This window comes from Brugia malayi (assembly GCF_000002995.4).
Source record: "Brugia malayi strain FR3 genome assembly, contig: Bm_v4_ChrX_scaffold_001, whole genome shotgun sequence".
In the NCBI taxonomy this organism is placed as follows: Eukaryota; Metazoa; Nematoda; class Chromadorea; order Rhabditida; family Onchocercidae; genus Brugia; species Brugia malayi.
In genome coordinates, this window is record NW_025062479.1 from 23,186,633 (window position 1) to 23,207,796 (window position 21,164).

At 28.7% G+C, this 21,164-nt stretch overlaps 3 protein-coding genes across 3 annotated transcripts; 1 reads left to right on the top strand and 2 right to left on the bottom strand.

The window, feature by feature from the left end:
• Positions 1 to 4,890: 4,890 nt before the first annotated feature.
• Positions 4,891 to 8,088, bottom strand: Bma-ears-2 (Uncharacterized protein; the record flags this gene model as incomplete). The annotated part of the gene is made up of 7 exons (XM_043075864.1): positions 4,891 to 5,427; positions 5,661 to 5,834; positions 5,956 to 6,040; positions 6,288 to 6,469; positions 6,544 to 6,705; positions 7,088 to 7,252; positions 7,849 to 8,088. 7 exons carry the CDS (start codon positions 8,086 to 8,088, stop codon positions 4,891 to 4,893), a joined length of 1,545 nt encoding a protein of 514 aa, XP_042931798.1.
• A 1,244-nt stretch (positions 8,089 to 9,332) lies between these two features.
• On the bottom strand, positions 9,333 to 12,896 carry Bm7402 (Phosphatidyl serine synthase family protein; the record flags this gene model as incomplete). The annotated part of the gene is made up of 10 exons (XM_043075865.1): positions 9,333 to 9,470; positions 9,791 to 9,847; positions 9,981 to 10,259; positions 10,373 to 10,511; positions 10,660 to 10,811; positions 10,988 to 11,146; positions 11,343 to 11,509; positions 11,583 to 11,674; positions 11,826 to 11,993; positions 12,703 to 12,896. The coding sequence occupies 10 exons, from the start codon at positions 12,894 to 12,896 to the stop codon at positions 9,333 to 9,335; spliced, it is 1,545 nt and encodes a 514-aa protein (XP_042931799.1).
• Positions 12,897 to 15,592: 2,696 nt separating this feature from the next.
• On the top strand, positions 15,593 to 18,227 carry Bma-rbmx-2 (MNN4 protein, putative; the record flags this gene model as incomplete). The annotated part of the gene is made up of 6 exons (XM_043075866.1): positions 15,593 to 15,771; positions 16,679 to 16,808; positions 16,921 to 17,053; positions 17,241 to 17,302; positions 17,618 to 17,824; positions 18,000 to 18,227. The coding sequence occupies 6 exons, from the start codon at positions 15,593 to 15,595 to the stop codon at positions 18,225 to 18,227; spliced, it is 939 nt and encodes a 312-aa protein (XP_042931800.1).
• Between the last annotated feature and the right edge of the window lie 2,937 nt (positions 18,228 to 21,164).

Genomic DNA, 21,164 nt, shown 5'->3' on the forward strand with positions numbered 1-21,164 from the left:
AAAATGTCTTAGAATGTTTTAAAATTTCAAATTTCACTCAAACATCTCTCCCTGACAACAAATAATAATAAAACATAAACTTCATCATCAAAAAATCAAAACTAATTTCGTTCGCAAATTGTACCACTAACCAGAAGAAAAGAGCAAAGAACGAAGAAGTGAACCCATTTGATGTATTCAATACTTCAATAGTAATTGTCGTTTTAATCTCTTTCTTATTTTGATTTACTTAACAATGTTTGAAATTATTATCAAATATTCTCATTTAGGATATTTTAAAAATTAGAAAAAAAGTTTTTTTTGGTAGATGAAAAAGAGCCTGAAAATATGATAATTTAAATTCACTTAAATAAATCAATATTTTATAAATATATTTTTAAATGACAAATAGTAATGCTAGAAAACATTGTGCACATAGTTAGCATATATTTTTGTTCTAAATATTGCATTTATTATTGCCATAGATAAAAGTGAATTATTACTAGAATTTAAGAAAAAAAAACAAAAGATAAAAATAAACTTTTCAATGAGTGAAATAAAACAGAAACTTTGCGAAAAAAAAAAAGAAAGAAAAAAGAGAAATAGAAACTTTGGCGTTTTTTCTTAATTCCAAAAATTCCAAATTTCGAAATTGGAATGTTCATTAGATCATTAAATAATGCTAATTAAATATTATGCTAACTTTGAATTATACCTTGTTTATTAATTGCATCAAATTAGTCATTATTTTTTAACAGTCCTTCAATATTACCATTATTTTCCTTTTCTTTTTCTGCTCAATTAACAAATTTTCAAATGCTAGAAGAAATATGATTAATTAAAATAATGAAAACTTTGAGACTATTAGTGGAAGTTAGGATGTATGTAACTGATAAGTCAGTCAGCTTTCAACATTTACTTGTTTATGATGACAATTTTTAGATGAAGAATTTTATATAATTAACAAATCAAACAGTTTATGACTGACAATTCACTTTTGTCGTGAAAGACGAAATATTTAAATTATATCCAAAACTAACAAATTCCTCTTATCTAATTCCTTTTCCTCGCACAACAAAAACCCTTTGTTAGTAAACCCTTCGTTAGCAAAACCCTTTATTAGCAGTCTTTGTTTCATATCATTTAAATGTCCTCCTCTGCTGAATATCTGGTCAGTTCAGTTCTGTATATAAACTAATCTTGTTAACAATCTTCTTTGTTCATCCATGAGAAATCCTCCCATCTAATCTCCATTCGTTAAATCAGTCTTATATATAACCCAACCAATCCTTCCATAACCATCATTTGCTTTATGTTTTGGGTGGTATTGGGATGCGTCTAATACTTTATAATTTTGTGTTATTTCACCATTTTTATATTATTGCATGTTTTATAATTATATCTTTCGTTACGCGTTTGTTAATCGGTGTAGCATCCGTACGACATGTATAAAGCGCTATTATTTGCTTCATGTTAAATAAAGGTTTAATTACCCAAGTTTGAGGTTTCACGACAAAGAATAATTTTGGTGCCCGAGGTGAGGTAAGGTATGTCGGCCAGTACAATTGTTCAAGCTACACCAGTAAAAGCGAATCTCGAGGGACTCCTCGATGAAATACAACAAATGGATCTAACTCCGTTAGACCAAAAAGCGACAGTAGAAGTATTGTGCCAGCAATACGAAGCAAGGGCAAGGATCATCAAAGAAAAGTTGATGCGCCTCGAAAAATACGTTGGCACTCTTGAGAAGATCAACGACAAATGGTTGGAACACATTCAACTAGCCCCAATGTCGCAAAAGAAAAAAGAAGAAGAAAAATACGAACAAATGGCAAATGACGATTGAGGTATTTTAAAATTAATTAACATAGGTACGGATACCATTATAACCTTATCTATGTACAAGGATGATACAGAGTTAGCCCTTAAACGTCTATCACAAATTAAAGAACCTAGCTTAACTGAATGTCGTCCAGTAGTAAATTTACCACAATTGTCGTTACCAACGTTTAGTGGAGACCCTAAAACATGGAGAAAATTCTGGAGTAGTTTCGAAGCCTCCGTACACTCTCAAAACATACCAGATATCCAAAAATTAAATTACTTGGTTTCTTGCTTAAGAGGAAACGTCCTACAGCTAGTAAGAGGTTACGATAGGGCACCTGAAAACTATGGAATTATAAGAGAATTATTAGTGGAGAAATTTGGTCGTGTTTCCACTATAAGAAAATTACTTTACAATGAACTCATATCTACAAAACGAAACAACCGAGACTGGAAAACAATAATCGAAGAAATGGAGAGAGTTCTAAGGCAGTTAGAAGCAATTGGCGAAAACGTAGAGCAACCTACCATCGAAACGATAATAGAATCCAAATTGCCAAACTGGATATTAAACCAGGTTTATCAACAAAAAGAAGAAGATGGCCAGTGGTCCGTAACAAAACTTCGACAGCTTCTCAGGAGCACCAGATGTCAATTTGATCTTTGCAGATTCTGTTCAAAAAATGGAAACCCTCCAACGATCCCGAGAAGCAAGATTATCTCTTCAAGGAGAACCCGTTGGCCTAATACCGCCTGATCAAGTTCTACTCAAATTAAAAGAGAATCACTACACAATAACTGAAGAAATGAAAGATAAATTTTTATTTACGACTCTTACACGGGACAATCAGGAGAGCTAAGTCGAATTGGAATTGATGTCCCCGTAGATTATCTAAATGAACTTGATCACAAACCATACATCAATGTCCCAAAATTCTGCGACACTGAAGAAGGGTTTCAGCTGGCTAAATCAATCATCCATAGTAACATCCCACCATCTACTGCTTCGGGAATTGCGGTGTCTTACATTGCTAAAGTAATGGAATCCATAACTGGTGTGCTTCAAGATGATTGGAAATCGTATTCAGTCATCATCGGTCACAAAGGGGATACAATAAGTCCACTCTCTTTACTAAATATCAAAAAAACAGAATTGGAATTCTCCAGAGTTAAACCTGAATCTGGAACGGCTGTGACAGATTATGCAATCGCAGCAAAGGCACTAATGGTATACCGAATAGCCCAAGCCCCTGCAGCTCAAATGGGTTACAAAGCAGAGTTAGTTCGAAGAATTGGGGAAGTATTCAAAATGGAACCATTCAATTTGGACTCAACTGCAGGAGTAATGAATGTGCCACATTGGATACAAGACCAGGACTACTGCATCCTAGTCTCTGCTGTGGACATGTTCTTTAGAAAATTCCCCAATCATAAATTTGAAAAATATCGAGCATGCACACTGGGTACATTCCTCAAAGATTGCGTGGTCATCACTTCTCTTAATCAAGCAGCCCAATGTCTCTCTATAGAACCAGCTGTATTACTTCAATATGTATTTAGCAAAGACATTGCAGATGATGTCCGACGACTAATTGGAGGAGGTCCACATGAAGAAAAGAACGTTGACCATTCATATTTCCAGTATATGAGAGAGATGAATCTGATACCGAGATCCCCCTACTCAGCATCTATCAATCCTAACCTGTTCACCTGGTGTCAGTTCATCGGAGTTCTGATGGGCAAAAGACGTTCGGTCCATGCTAGATTACTGGACTGTTTCAGTCCGTCAATGCTTCTTGTGTATGCCTCTTATGTTGTGTATTACATCTCGTGAGACACTGGGAAAGTACCCTTAAAACTCTCAATGTTTTTTGGGAAATCTGGAGAACCGAATATTTAACTAGCCTCAGAGAACGCACGCAAAGGGAAATTACCTCATCCAAAGGAGCACAAAAAAGAACTCCAAGAAAGGGAGAGATTGTACTCTTAAATGAAGCGGGAATTCCAAGAGGAATGTGGAAATTATTACGGATCAAGGACATCAAAATCGATAAAGACGGTAAAGTTAGGAACGTTCAGGTGGAAACTCCCACTGGGAAACTTCTCGATCGTCCAATAAATGTCTTGTATCCTCTCGAAGTTAATGATGAAGAAATTCATCTTAAACCTAATAAGAAAGAAAATATGAAAATTCCGGAAGCCGAACAGAACACTGAGGAGCTCCAGGAACCTATTGCGATGCGAACTAGGAGCAATACAAAACGACAATCTCGATTAAAGGAGGACAAAACAACTACCACCGCACCATCATCAGAAACCTGTAGAGATTTACACGATCAAGGACAGATCAATGGAAATAAACAAGCCCCACTTTCTTATGAACCCCACGCATTACCTACCTTTTCTGGTCGGGAGTGTCGTGAAAGACGAAATATTTAAATTATTATATCCAAAACTAACAAATTCCTCTTATCTAATTCCTTTTCCTCGCACAACAAAAACCCTTTGTTAGTAAACCCTTCGTTAGCAAAACCCTTTATTAGCAGTCTTTGTTTCATATCATTTAAATGTCCTCCTCTGCTGAATATCTGGTCAGTTCAGTTCTGTATATAAACTAATCTTGTTAACAATCTTCTTTGTTCATCCATGAGAAATCCTCCCATCTAATCTCCATTCGTTAAATCAGTCTTATATATAACCCAACCAATCCTTCCATAACCATCATTTGCTTTATGTTTTGGGTGGTATTGGGATGCGTCTAATACTTTATAATTTTGTGTTATTTCACCATTTTTATATTATTGCATTTTTTATAGTTTACGCGTTTGTTAAACGGTGTAGCATCCGTACAATATGTATAAAGCGCTATTATAGCTTCATGTTAAATAAAGGTTTAATTACCCAAGTTTGAGGTTTCACGACAACTTTTATCACAAATATTTTAGTTGTAATGTTTTAAATATATTATTTATAATTTATATAATGTGAATCTTTATCATAATTTTTTCATTTCTTCAAAATACTTTTCCATTATTTTTAAATTGTAGGGATTTACATTATAAAAATACATAAATCGAACACAAACAACTAGATTGTTGATGATGACAATTTGGATTCTTTTAACATTTCAATCATAGTCAAAAATCTCTTCAAACATTCTTTTTTTCCGAAAAACTCAAATAGTTCCATAACTGGTGGCCCACTTTGGCAATCGATTAGCGCTAAACGTATGATTCGAAATATTTGGACATATTTGATACCATGTGTGGAAGCTAACGATTTTATGTAATCTATATTCCATTCCTCGCAATCCATAAGACCACTCAGAATAGATGATGCTATTTGCGCATCAAACTCAGAAAGCATTTTTTCTGGACTAGTTGATCGTAAGAAGTAATACTTGAAATCACTATTGGTTAACTGTTCTAGGTAACACAGCTTTTGATCCGTTCGTCTAAAAAAATCAAGCACCTTCCTGACATAATCAGGATCGGAAATCAATTCTGCGGCAGCTTCTGGAAATATCCTCTGAAGACGCTTCATAATCTCTGGCACTAACTGTTTGTCAATGTCAGCATTCTGTATCGCTTTATTACCATATGCATCAAGAATCAACTGATCCATCTAAAGATATTGAAATTAGAATTATTATAGGTTTTCTAAAAGCATCGCCCATAATCAATATCAACAGTTGGCAGTGTTAAAATTATTGTGCAAGGCTTACATTTTAAAAAGTAAATTAATTAAAATCATCAAACTCGAACCTATGTGCCTTGGCGATATTATTTATTAAAATTTATGCAACACTTGAAAAATTATAGGTGTGTTAAATACTAATTATATATTCCTGAACATACCATTATATTTCGCTTGCCAATTAAATTAACATTAAATTTTTCTATCATTTCATCTAGTGTATAGAGCTTTGATACATCGAAATCTTCAATACCACTTCCATTTCGACATAAATAATTCAGCACCGCAATTGGCAAATATCCTTTGTCCACATCGTAAAATTCTACGAAAGCATCCTATAAGCATGTCTGATAAAAGTATTTATATTTGAAAGACTATGAAATTTTTATTTTTTGAAAAATCCTTTGATATTTTTATTTTATATCATAACAGCAAAAAATAAAGCTACAAATAGACCTTGTCACGTTTTGAAAGTTTCTTGTTTCTACTTCTCACGAGCAATGGAAGATGAATCCATACAGGAGAAGACCATCCAAAAGCTCTGCAGTTGAAAAATTAGAAGCATATTAAGTCAAAATATTTCAACATAAGAAGTTTCAGTATAAAAGTAAATCTATTTGTTTATAAATTCATTTGTTCATCTATATGAAATATGTAGTACTTCCTGCAACCATATATTAAGTCGAAAACAGTTTCATTACTTTGCAATCACTCATTTTACAAATCAGATTCAATTGATCCATCAATTTTGCCAAACAGCAAACTCTTTTTCATAATTAATCACTTACTGGTAAAGTTGTATATGCTTTGAAACAGACGTAAGCCATTCAGAACCACGTATTACGTGACTAATCTGCATGTGATGATCATCAACAACATTCGCCAAATGGTAGGTTGGAAATGAATCAGTCTTCATCAGTATAAAATCTCCTTCATCGGTTCTTAGCGTAATTTCACCGAAAATCTGATCCTTAAAATCACTTTTTAGAGAAAAAAGAAAATTGGAAACAGAGAGATATGCAAGAAAAAGTTAACAGCTATTACCTTAAAATATATTTCCTTGTTTTCTAACTTAAATCTGATAGCATAATTTTCACCATTTTCCAACTTTTTCCTAACTTCCTGATCGGTCAATTCACGACAATGGTTATCATACTTTGGCACTTCATGACGTCTAGCCGCTTCTCGACGTAACATATCCAAACGCTTCAATTCATGCTAATGTAAACATAAAATTTGGAAACTAATAAATTTGAAATTTTTAAAAAAGACTGATGAAAAGTTGTAGAAAAAAGAAAACTTGAAAACTGAAACTTTAGGACCAAATTAAAATCATTTGCTAACGAAAAAATAAACAATTGTTGCAAAATATAACAAAACATAAATATCAAATCTCTTTTCGGTAAAGACTGAAGAAAAAGAGAATAATTAAAAAAGATTAAAAAAACAAAGCTACTACCACTTGCATTTAACGTTTAATGCAAAGCATCTAAGCATATCAGCTTTTGACAACTGAAACAATTTCAGTTTTTAATTTATCGAATAAAATAAAATATTTAATAAAAATATATGAAATATTTAAACTTACTGTTTTCGTACAAAAGCATCGATATGCATTGCCACTATCAATAAGTTGCTCAATAGCATCTCGGTAAATTGCATTCCTTTCAGATTGTATGTATGGTCCAAATTTACCATTGTTTGAAGGGCCTTCATCTCGAAACAGCTCGTAACGGTCCAATGTTGCTTCTATCTGAATAAAAACAATTTGTTAAAATTTCATCTGTTTAAATTTTTGATCTTAAAAATACTAGAAGATTGCATTCAGTAAAAAGTATGAGAAATAACATAACTTATAAACATTAAGGTATATGAGAAAAAAAAAGAGAAACTAAATGAAATAATCTTTGGAAAATTGTTTTTTTCTAACAACAAAAAAAAACTGTCACAAGGAAACTGTTTTTTTTTTTCTTTTTCTTTTTTTTTTTTTAAAGAAAAGAATCAAGAAAAATTGAAAACACAGAAAGAAAATTAAAATACAATCTCAAAATTCAATAATTTTCCAGTGTAACTGAACCTAATTTTTATTTTTCCTCTTTCAGTTATTAAAACAGATTTTAAAAATAAGTAATAAAAAAAAGTTTTTTGATAATCAACTTCTTTCAGTTATTAAAACAAATTTTGAAAATAAGTAATAAAAAAGTTTTTGATTTTTGATAATCAAGTTTTTTGATAATATTTTTGATAATCAAGTAATAAAAAAGTTTTTTTGATAATGAAAATAAGTAATAAAAAAAGTATTTTGATAATTTTGATAAACAACTATTACATAGTAATAAATAAACATACCTGTTGCACAGCACCAGGTATCAAACGTTGCTGATCGGTATCTTCAATTCGCAAAAGAAATTTACCACCATGTGATCGAGCAAACAAAAAGTTATAAAGTGCCGTTCTAAGACCACCCAAATGCAAATTACCGGTTGGTGAAGGAGCAAAACGTACACGAACTTCATCATAAATTTGTTTATTGCAAAAATTTTTTGTCGAATTAATCAACTGAAGATTACACCGCAAACTTCTCAACATTGCTAATATCTTCTTCCTTTGGTGCTCATATTTTCATTTTCATTTTACTTATCTGAAATGCAACGGAAGAAATAAAGTATTTCATCTAGGTTTATCAAGATCAAAGCATTTCTTAAGTATTACTGTTAAATTTTAGCCTTTAAAAAAAAAAAAAAAAAAAAAAAATGGTACTATTTGAAATAAACGAGAGAAATTTGTATTATGCACTAAAATAATTAGTGATACAAGATGAGAATTAAAATCTTTACAACCTTATCCAATCATAAATAAAATTGCCAGCACGATTATATCGAATTACTACCATCAATACTTTTCAAATGTTAAAAATTGTTTGCATAATGCTTAACTGCTAAGTTAGACTATAATGAATTTTATTTGAATATAAATGATTTGAATTATATGTTATGATCCAAACTCAAAAGTTTTCTTACATTCATTTCACTATAAAATGGAGCAAATATTCAGCAATCAATTATCTTAATTAGTTAAAGTGTTACCAATCTATTCGGGAAAAATTAAAAATAATCTAATGATGTGACATATATGAACGAATAAAATAGTAGAATATATATATTTTTTTTTTTCATCTGAAGAGAGATGATTATGCTATAAGTAATGGCATGCGGTACCTTTATAGAGAAACCAATTCCAATTCCATAAGAAATTAAATGTTAAGATGATAAAAGAAACATGAATGAATGAATGAATGATACAAGATCAAATGTCAAAAAGAAAAAAAAAAGCAAATGCAACAAGTTTCTAAAAATAATAAAACAGATGATAAAAAAATCGAAATAATAAAACAATACTATCCTATTTAGTTCCATTTCTAAAAATACATTGCTTTTTACTTCAAATGTTTATTAAAGCTGAAATAGATTTAAAAAAATTGAGAGAACTATTTCATATAATTAAATAATACATGTTTAACATCGATTACACACTGCCAATATTTCAAATTTCACCAACAAATAACAAAATTTTAGATCTGCTAAAAATGAACTATAGAAATGGTAACAATCGACATCTCGGATTATATTCTTTTTTTTTTTTTTCAATCCATTGCAAAGAACTATTAATGCGGTTGATTATGGTTATTAAACTTTCATTGCTGTTCGTTTATAACTTTGAATATTATCAGGATAGAAGAGATATCAAATTTTAAGTTAAACTAAAAATAAGTTCAAATAGGTAAGTGATACATATTCACACAAGAACGATTTTCTTCACTCGGTTTTACTTCATCAGCTCAAATCCGAATCGGATATATTCAGTCGTTTTCGACGTGCCTTTACCTCATCAGTGAGTGCACCAAGATTTTCATGACTTGAATCTAAGTAACAATCCCTCAAGCAACCGTTTATACTCACTTTTTCCGTTTTCTATAATAAAATACAAATGTATCAATAAGATAAATGAAAATCAAATAGTAAAAGAAAATAGATAAGTTCGATTGGTAATATAGCAAGTTTATTACATGTTAATTTTGTCTATTTACTAAAACATAACGAAACATCTACGTAACAGTAATTTGTGCTACAACATATTCAGATTATGTTACTGTTCCACAAAGCTCAGTGAGAAATTTAGATTGAAATTTCATGGAAAAATCTGGTAAACTGAAAAAGATTGGATTTATCAGTGTATGATATAATATCATCTGATTTATAAATTCCGGAATGATAAAAATCATATGACTAACCGTGAATGTTCGTACCCACCAAACTGACATCCAAACAGATGCAAATGTACCAACAGCCTAAAATTTCGTTTTATTTCAGTATGAAAAAAAAAAAAAAAGTTAGAATATTCAGAGAAAATCGCTGGCATTGTTATAATCGTATTAGCATTCCTACACATATAACAATTCTAAGTGACTAATTGAAACAAACCATAAAACAGATCCATGAAACAATCAGTGTTAGTTTAACACGAGGAAGCTGTGGTCGTCCAAATTTAATGCAAATTGATGCTTCCAAAGTACAAATAGCCACATAAACCCAACTTTGCATACCCATACGTTTAATTCGAGGATCGGTGGCGAATAAATAAAATTGTCGTATGGTTGGGGCTGATATGAAGGCAATTAAAAGGATCCTTGAAAACACTAATGGATGTGATGTGTCCACCGCGAATATGTGCTTCAGAAAAAAAGTATTTAATTCCGTTATCTGAAAATTACATCTTCATTCGAAATAACTTTCAACAAAAAAGTAGTATAAACAATTTAGTAGATAAATTTTCAACATTAGATTTCGATATTCTGTCATAAAGTGAAACGTACCAGCCAAACTAAGACAAATCCATAAATTGCCAACGTTCTTCTCAGAGCGCAGTTATTATACCAATCCACTTTCATCCAACTTTCGGGAGTAAATTGTAGCACAGCTCGTTTGAATTTACCACGTGCTGTTTTGATATCTCTGGAAATTTAAATTAATTTAAAATCAACTTAAAAATACAACCTGATTGCAAGATGAATACCATGTTAAAAATATTACCTTATTAAACACAAACATATTTCTGATAATATTACATTTCAAGCTACTGAAATTAAGTGTAAAAAGTTACTTAATACTTTCCCAATGGAACTGTCGCATCTCAAAGAAATTTGACAACCATATACCAAACCATATGCCTAGTCCGTTGCACAACAAAATGTCCAAAATAATCGCATCCCACCAACATTCTTGAAAGTTTGGTAATAAATGAGCGAATAAAACCTGAATCAAATAGGTTAAGTCAAACAGTTCAAATACCAGTGTTCACAATTAAAAGCATAAAAAAGAAAAAAAAATTTTTAACAAACCAGATTATTAAAATTAAAGAGTAAAAAAATGATTCAACTGAAGTAAAAATGTGATAAGCAATTATTTTTTAAGCAAAAAATAAAAAGTACCTCGGTTAATTCCCATGCGATACTAATATACCAACATATGATAGAATGGCGAATAAGTAAAGCTTTCATGGCCCAGCCAACAAAATGTCCAATGGCAAATATATCCATGTAGCCCCATAATCGCTCCAATGTGATATCGGAACAGTTCACAGCATAAGCCTTAATAAAAGCTAACAGCTATAAAAAATTCAACCAAAATTTATTTAATGAAGAATAATACATTTGTCGTATATTGAAATATGCTATTCATATGTAAGTGTTAAGATAGTAGCAGTGAAATGTAATTAAACATCATTTTGACCAATTTTGAATTACAAAAAAATTCCAACACAATGTAGAATAAGGAAAAACTTACTTTTTCATCCAATTTTTCCTTACTTAAGCCTTTTGGATCAAGCCATTTCAATACATCTTTGATATCACGAAAGTTTTGAAACAATGCAAATTGAAGCATCAATATATATAAGACACTCATACCAAAAATAATGCGCCAGAAAACTGGATGTGGACGGATAAATGGACCTAAAATTATTCAAAAAATTGAACTGTTGACAGTATGAACAAACAAAAAAGAGAAGAAAATAATTAAATTTACCATTTGGAAATGTGAGACCACTGACAACAAGAAATAAAACAACTGCAGCAGTAATACCGGCATAAACATTAATTGCTGAACTGTCATCATTCCTGAAATATTCACTGTTCTTCATTTCTAAAAAATATAACCAATCATTGGTCGCTGGGTAAATAAAATAAGTAAATGAATGACAAAGTATTTCAGCAAGCTGAATAAGCAATGACTCGAGGTAATACAAACTAAACTAAAATGATATATTACCTACTAAATGCTGGAATAACAAGCAGCGCACAAATGATAACAAGAACCGTAACTGTACGTGGTTTATAAAAAAATTCCAAAGTAACGTCGTTTACAACACGTTCATTGATAAGCCGATAATGTATACAATCCAGCTCACGTCCTGTATATTTTCGACGCTTTTCATCACTTAAAATAACTGATTATATGCCATGGAATATATGGTACTGATAATAAAGTTCATTTCAAGAATGAGGAGTTTGTGTATGTTTTGTTAACTCAAATAACAGAGATAGATTAATTTAAATAGCAATTAATACATTAAAAAGCATATTAGTCCGAAAAGTAGGGTACTAATAACCACAATTAATAAAAAAGGTTATGAATACACCTATTCCTCGTTGACTTGAATAACTGAAGTAATCAAAAAAGCAATTTATGGTTTAATAGACTAAGATATAATAATATAAAATGTAAGATATAATCTGTAGCTAATATATAATCAAAGATATAAGATTAACATAGATAATGAGGATAACATAATGTATAAAGGAGGAGATAAATAAAAGTTCAGAAAAAAAAAAGCTTTCATTTATTCCACTCCAATCTTTTTTATATTTAAAGTAAGACAAAATAAAATAATGAAATAGAATAAGAACACAGTTCTTGAGTCCCGTTGCTAATCTCCACAAGTTAACTTGTATTAGAAATAATCATTTTGAATAAAAATAAAGTGAACTTGTAACAAGCTGAAACAGACCTGAAATAATATCTCAAAGAGATACTGATAGATGCATAAAATATAAAGACAGCAAGAATGGAAAGAATCAAATATTCACTGACAACAATTTACTAGTGTTAGTGATAGCTAAATAAAAATCATTCAGTGATAACTAACATGTTCGATATGTCACTTTCATCACCCGCATCATCGACATCGAAGACTTGCGAAGAATATTTTGATGAATTCAGCAACTGATCATCCAGGTAATCTTCCTCTTCATTATTTACATGTTGCAATGGACGAAACAACGTCCGTACAGCCTTATGACCATCACTTTTCAATCGTCTTCGCCGTATCATCCTTAACATATCAATTAAAACAGCAAACAAGATAGATCGATCAGTCAGTCTAATTATCACAATCATTAAAAAGTAGTAAGTTCCTTCACTCAATTTTGTATCATAAAGACAGAAATGACGAAAGATATAGAAAACTAAAAAAAGAAGTAATATTTAGAAATGAAATCTAGATTTTGGAATGGAAAAAATGTCGAAAAAACACGTTAAAATGAAAAAATAAAATAAAGAAAAAGGAATGATGGATGGAATTATGCCATGAAAGAATTATGCAATTTTATAATAATTCCACGATTCATTTTATCATTCATCCGATAGTTCAAAATGAATAATGATGGAAGGAATGATCCAATCTCAAAATATTTTAATAAGTAAGAGGATAAATTGAAAAAAAAAAATTTTTCCAGACCTATCAAAAAAAAAAAAAAAAAAAAAAAAATTAATTTGTTTTAGAGAAAAAGAAAAGTGAAAAAATTGAAATTATTTTTAAAATTTAATTTTTTCTAATAACATAAAGCTGCTTGCTTCCATACATTACAGCAACATAAAGATTTAAAACAGTAAAATTTGACCTTTAAAATTTCACAGTTTATTTCAATCGTGCCACCAAGTAGCAGAATGAAATTCTCCGCGACTTCTGTGTTGCTGAATTACCTGCGTGTGATGGGTTTACGTCAATTTCAAGCGTAAACTTTAACTAACTTTACGTGATTATTTAACAATTCAAAGTGCATCATCATTGTCATGAAATTTTTAAAATGACACATAAACGGAGAAAATTATGCTGATATTTTCAACAAATTCAAATGATTTAAATGCAACAAGTTTTTTTTTTTAGAAATTTTTGGAAATTTTTTTTTTTAGAATTTTTTAGAAATGATAAAAAAAAAGTAATTGTTTGTTTATCATTCTAATTAAAAGCAATAGAATTTTATAAAAATCATCCGATCCTTGATAGAAACGATTGAATTGATCCTTACCTTTCCCGTGAATTCATTCTCTTCCTCTTAGTAATGTATAAATTTTTATACTAACATTTCAGGTAATTTAAAAAAAAAATTTTGTTTTTATTTACATTTAATTTGTTTGAGTAACAGAAGTATTACAAAGACCAAAATAAGTTATAATATAAATCTGAATAAATCGTAGTATTTTTTTGTATATCAGAAATATTTCTTAAATTACCCCAAAAAATGGAACACAAAATGAATGCTATGATGCTTAATGTAATGAATCATGTATTTAATTCTTATCATTTCCGATTATCAAGTTTATCTTCAATTGTTAAATACTGAAAATCATTTCACATGTAAGTATTTTCTTTCCAATAGTTAATTTTATATTCAAGCTATAACCAACTTACATAACTTTTCCTATTTGTTTACATAGCTATCTTTGTATTGCAATATGCCTTCGTGAATATATCAGAAAATCAAACATAGATTCTTTCTCCTTCTTGCTTCTACGTGATTACTTACTTACGCAGTTTTCACGGAGGATGTTCGTTGGCGACGTATTCTTCAACGATGACTTAACCATTTCCCATCCAAAGTTGGAAACAATTTCCTCAATTGTCAATATTCGTCTATAATTATCATATAATATTATCAATAATTTACAAAGAAAAAAAAAAAAAACTTTTACAGCAATTTTTGTCTGTAAAACAACAAATCAAAAAAACTTTCACAGTAAGAAATATTTTAATTTTCAAACCTTCATTTTTTTTAAAAAAAATAGTCTTAGTTTCATTTTTTATACGGATTATTTAAGCTGAAACCAACAGTGCTAATTTTCATCTCTATCATTCTGATAAGTGAAAGGATCTAGAAATAAATCAGGAATTCCCTTTTAACTATAAAAATGTTTTTTTTTTTTTTATTGCGTCACGTAACTATGAAACGTATTCAGCTCTTTTTTCCCTAAATCATTTATTTTCCTTTTTTTTTTTTTACCTTCGCCACACTATAAATGATAATACAATATGTAATGTAGCAAATACCAAAACTATATAAAAGCATAAATAGAAAAAACACAGAAAAATAAATAAGAACGATGGCATGATGAATTTAAATGCTTTTTTTTTTTCCTTGGAAAATTTTAAAATTCTCAGTAAATAGCCCAATAAAATAAATGTTTTCTGGCCAAGGAAACAAAGGATGACACTTTAGTTGAACTAATAAATTACTATATAATTTTAAATTGAAAACCAATATACGATATGAAATACTTAATCGGAATTTAGAAATTATGTTAGCGTTCTGTAGTTCTGTTCAAATCGACTTCACTGAGATGGTAGATTGCATTCCTGCGACCGTGTGATACCGTGGTGCTGATTGCGGGTTTTCATATTTTGGTTTTGTTTACTTAGTTGATTGGTGGTTTAGGTTCTTCAGTTACTTATAAAGTATGTTTATTGTTAATTAATTAATTAACAAAATAATCATACTTTTTTTTATTAACATAAGTCTGATATTATAGTAACGGTAAATTGAGGAGAATATAGAAATGATATTAAAAAGTAAAAAGATGAAAGATAATAGAGGAAATGAGAAGATAGTAGATTAAACATGTATTCATAGCAGTTTATAATTATTGTGTCAATTAATCAACATAAGATATTAATTGTTAATCTTTAACATTTGCATGGTTGATTAAATTAATTGATGAAAATTTAATCGTTTACAATTTTTCATTGTATTTAAGAAAAAATGAATCCATTGACGAATATCCGGAACCAGAATAAAATTAATGATCGTGAACTATTACTTGGATTTACCGGAAGCAACAGTAAAAGCTGGCATCAGAAGTATTCGGATTCAGCATGGATTTACATCGGTGGCTTACCATATGATCTTAACGAAGGCGATGTTATTGCTGTTTTTTCACAGTAAGTTTAGCTATCTGAGCAAAAAAATTCTTGAATTTCATGTTACCTTTTTGAATTTCATGAATTCAACTATTATTTTGTTTGTTACACCAATTGCTATCATCCGTATGCTAATACAGTTATCTTTTTACTTTCTCTGGTATTGGTATACGATTGTCAGTATAGTTTTAAACTTATTTTCCTGCTGCTAATTATCCAGAAGCCGAATAATTTTCTGTTATTCCAGTCAAAATCCTTTTTGGTTCTTTTACTATGTGGGAATTGGGCGGAAATAAAGTGATTTGAATTGACTTTATAGTGTGATGGATGTTTGACCATATCCCTTTAGCTAGAAGCGATTCATTTAACCAAATTTAAGAATTCTTTTTATACATTTATTGCTTTCTATAGTTAATTTGTCTTATCTTTTTTGGTTTATCTGATACAATGCATTTCTTTTATCTGATTTCTTTTATTTGAAAAAATTATTGCTTATGAAAACGATCAGAGAATATGTATTTAGTGAGATTATTAACAACTCTTTGTAGCAAACATTAAAAATTGGCATAAAATTCTAAAAATAGAACTGCTTGATAGTGACTTTCATTACACGAATATTCATCCTTCATGCTTTGCGTAAGATCTCAAAAAAAAAAAAAAAAAAAGAAAGCAAAGAACCTAGCAGTTAGATAATTTATGACCAAATAGTGTCATATCAAAGTGTATTATTATTTGAAGCTCTTCAAATCATTTTTTTTTTCCCATTTTTTATCATCAAGCTTATAGGCTATATGATATTATGGAACTCGTTTAATTACTTTTCTTTCCATCTGATTCTTCAGTTATATCACTATCTTATAGCATAGGAGTCTTTTTTATTTTTTGTTAACTGTATTCTACTGGCTATAATATAAAAACTTTTTCTGAGATATGGCGAAATTGTGAACATCAATTTGATTCGGGACCGCAAAACTGGAAAGTCTCGTGGTTTCGCATTTGTCTGTTATGAGGATCAGCGATCAACTATTTTAGCTGTTGATAATTTCAATGGAATTAAGGTTTGAAAACTTCGGATTCTAGAAATTCAATTTTTTCTCTGTTCTAGAAACTATCATTATCATAAGTTTTGATAGATGTTCCTGTTAGGCGTTGAGAACTCATTATTTATAGTTGTTAAAGCGAATTATACGTGTAGACCATGTGGAAGAATATAAAGTTCCAAAATATCATGAGGATATCGATGAAGAAACACGAAAAATTTTGGAAGATGGTTGCGCTCCAAAACCAATTGCTGCACATCAAGGTTTGTGCATTGTTTTATAGCTCAAAGTAATTTTTATTTCTATTTCTCGAGGGAATGTCTCCATAATGATCTTTTGGCTGTTGATAATTTCAATGGAATTATGGAAATTTACAACTTTATTTGTATAATGAAAATTGAAATGTGATGTTTGTTCGTTAAATCGTTCGTAATTAGCTTTACTATTAAGCTGATGAATCGGAAGATGTAGATCCAGTTGAAACGCTGAAGAAAAAAGGAGCAGTAGATAAGGTTGGTTTATTCTTTTTTTATTAAAATATTATTTACATTTAATAAAGGATGTTATTTCGCATCAGCAATGATGCTGTTCTTATTTCATACAGGTATGCATTCTTTTCGGAACTTTTCTACGTGGATAAATAGGTAATTAGCGGTAGTCCTTGTGCAACAATTATTATAAATTGTAAAGAACTATACATAACTTTTATTGTTTGTGGCATAGGGCTGACTTTTTTTCGTTTTCAGATTCGATTATTCACTTTATCGATTCAGAATTTTTGATTCAAGTTATATATTTTGTTTTTTTACTGTTTGCATATTTTGTAGGATGGTGTTGTGAAAGTGGATAAAGCTTTGGAAAAGAAATTGAAAAAAGAGCAGAAGCGACTAATGAAAGAAGCAAAGAAAGCAAGAAAAGAGGAGAAACTGCGCAAGCGTAAACTTAAAGAAGAGCAACTGGAGCTGGAGAAGAAGGTTGAAGACGATGAATCTTGGAAGAAACAGAAAAAATTAATTGATTTAGGACCCGTTAAGGTAGTGCTTTCAGGCACAGTTTTCCAGTGTTTTGATTTCAAATTTTCTTATTGTTTATTTCTTATTTTTTCTTAAACTCAACCCTACTCATTTTATTTTCTTTCATGCATTCCTTTTTTTTGTGTGTGTTTTAAGCTATGATTTCTTTTTTTATTTAATGCACTGTTACTTTTAGGAAGAAGAAATCTATGGCGGTAATGAACATTTCAATTTTGGTAAACCAAAGAAAGAAATCCCACCGCTTCCATCGCATAATCCCAGACCTGATTTCGAAAAAGCTGATTGGCGTGATATAGAAATGTGGAAAGCGGTACGCGAAAAAGAAAAACAGGAAAAAGGAGAAAAAGAAACGAATTGGAAAGAAGAGGAACATTATTTACCATCCAGGTTTCGAAAAGAGTGATTATGGTTCCAGTTATTTCCTTTTATTGATCTCATATCTGTGATATCTTGTTTTTTTTTTTTTTTTTTTGTTTCATATTTCTAAATTCATATGACTTATTTGTAGAGAAGATTAAAGAATTACTTCTCGTTTCCATTTTTTTTCAAAAAAGTTAGACAACTGAGATTTCTTCTTAATGATCTTTCCTCAGGTCAGAGTGAGCGTAATCCTGTAGAATATGATAATTTGAGATTACAATTTTCTTTTATCAACTGATTAACTTTAGGTTTAAGGATAGTGATGCAGTTATTTTTGTTTTAATGTTGTATATTTCTAACTTTTTGCTTGATTGTCATCTGAAAATATCTTGTTGCAAAAGTTAAGTTAGCAAACTATTTATAGTGTATTATTTCATGAAGAACGTTTCTTAATTTACAGAATAAATCGTAAATTACTTCGTTTCTTACAAATGAATAGCAAAATTAGTCGAAAAAGATTGCCAAAATCGAAGAAGAAGATGCTTACTTATAAGGAATGGTGAAAAGTTGAATAGCAGAAATAGCTGAGAATTTTATTTTTGCTTTTGATTTTGGTATTATTGCATTAGACTGCTATATTTAATTAAATTAAAGGGAATACTAAAACTGTAATTATGGTAGAATTAGTTATTTTATATATATATAAGTAGAATTAGTTATATTATATGGTAGTATTAGGTAGAATTAGTTATTTATATTTATTTTACTTTTTCCAATCATAAATGCTGGTATAATTACTAGATGATTTCACGAGATTATTCATATGTTTTAACCTTAATAATCGATAATTTCAATATTTTCAATTGAGAATCTTACATATACTAAAAACTAAGAAACTGGAAAAACTAAGAAATTGTAAAAACTATAGTTATGATATATTTTTAATTTATTATCACTTAATGAAAAGTTGCTAATATACATCATTAACTGCAAACATATTATGAATCATTTATAAAAATTATACTTAATCTGAAGATATCAAAATATAAATTCTTGTTTAGCAGATCTCTTTTTTTTCTTCAATTTTCGATTTAAATCTATTTGTCTAACTTTTTGCAGATTCAATTTCACATACGAATATTTTTTTGATATTTCAATTTTATATTGAGCTGATGAGAAAATATAAAGAAATAAAATTTTTACTGTTTCAAATATTGAAATGATGTGAAAAATAAATTATATATAAAAAAGAAAGAAAAAATTTATTTATGATTTTTTTTTTTTTTTTATTCCAATATAATAGCGAAAATTTTATTTTACACACAAATGTTAGTATTATTACAATGAAATTTTACATTACTAACTAATTCAATAAATTTTTAACTTAAATATGATCATATTTTCATATATTTGAAAATATAACTGAAAGAAGATGGATGACATTTATACTTTAATACAATCATTTCAAATATTTCTAAAATTAAAAAAAAAAAAAGTATTTCTGACTGCTTACAATATTTAATCAATTTTGTATAAATATTTAATAGTCAATTTCCGGTTATAACATACGGAAAGATTTTTTTTTTTTTTTATGCTAATTAATTAGTAGCAGAATGAATGTACGATGTAATAACATTATAACCATTTATCATTTGTAAATATTAGAAATAGCATTCTTTTTTTTTTTTTTTTTTTTTTTAAGTTTAGTTTTTTGTTGTTTATAAAAATATGACTGGAAATTACTTCCTTTTTCCTGTATTTTTATTTCATCCATTACATCAATAATTTATTATCATCAAATATCATTTGAAATAATTTATTTAAAATGCACAGAAATTAGTTTAGGAATTTTTTGTTTTTTTTGTTTTTTTTTTTTTTTTGCACAAATAAATTATTCATTTGAAAAAAAAAAGAAAACAATATAGCTAAGCACTAAATTATTGGTAAACAAAAATAATTAAACTAAATTATTTCAAATCTTTTAGCATTTTCGTTTTTCTTTATTGTTAAAATTATTCATTTGAAAAAAAAAAAAAGAAAACAATATAGCTAAGCGCTAAATTATTGGTAAACAAAAATAATTGAACTAAATTATTTCAAATCTTTTAGCATTTTCGTTTTTCTTTATTGTTAAAATTATTCATTTGAAAAAAAAAAAAAGAAAACAATATAGCTAAGCGCTAAATTATTGGTAAACAAAAATAATTGAACTAAATTATTTCAAATCTTTTAGCATTTTCGTTTTTCTTTATTGTTAAAATTATTCATTCGTAATAAAAGTAAAATAAATATTAAATTATAGAAAAAAAAAAGGAAAGAAAAAAGAAGAATACTTGATGGTAATAAATATATTATTTAAAAATAGATAACTTCCAATGCTAAAAGAATGGCAATATTATATTTTGTTTATTTTTAAACAAAAAAAAAAAAAAAAAATTCGAATGAGAAAATAAAATAAACAAAATTATCATTTTGATGGATATAAATTTATTTCAAAGTATGTATCATTTTCAATGTCTTAGATTATTAAAATTAATTTAAACTTGATAACATCAAATTAAATTTAAAGTAATTTAATTTCTAATCATTTTAGTAATAAATATATTTTTTTTTTATTTTGAAAACAATGAAATACATCAATGTAAGTATAATCTGTCTATTTGATTCTTTTGAAATCACAAAATTGCTGTATAGCTATTTTGCTTATCAGTTTATCAGTATCAGTAATCTATCACCACTGTCTAAAGCTCATAAATTTATTACAAATTATACATCATTTTAAATACCATAAATTATTATGCATAAATAATTGTTTACCATTTTGAATTAAAGCATAAAATTTTTGGAGCAAAAATTTTTTTGTTTTTAATTTTTGCAAATTAATTTCTCAAATTTATGAATGTTTTTTTTTTCTCTCTTTTTTTTATCAAATAATTAATGAAAAATGAAAGAAATTTGTGAAATTTTCATTTTGAAAAAA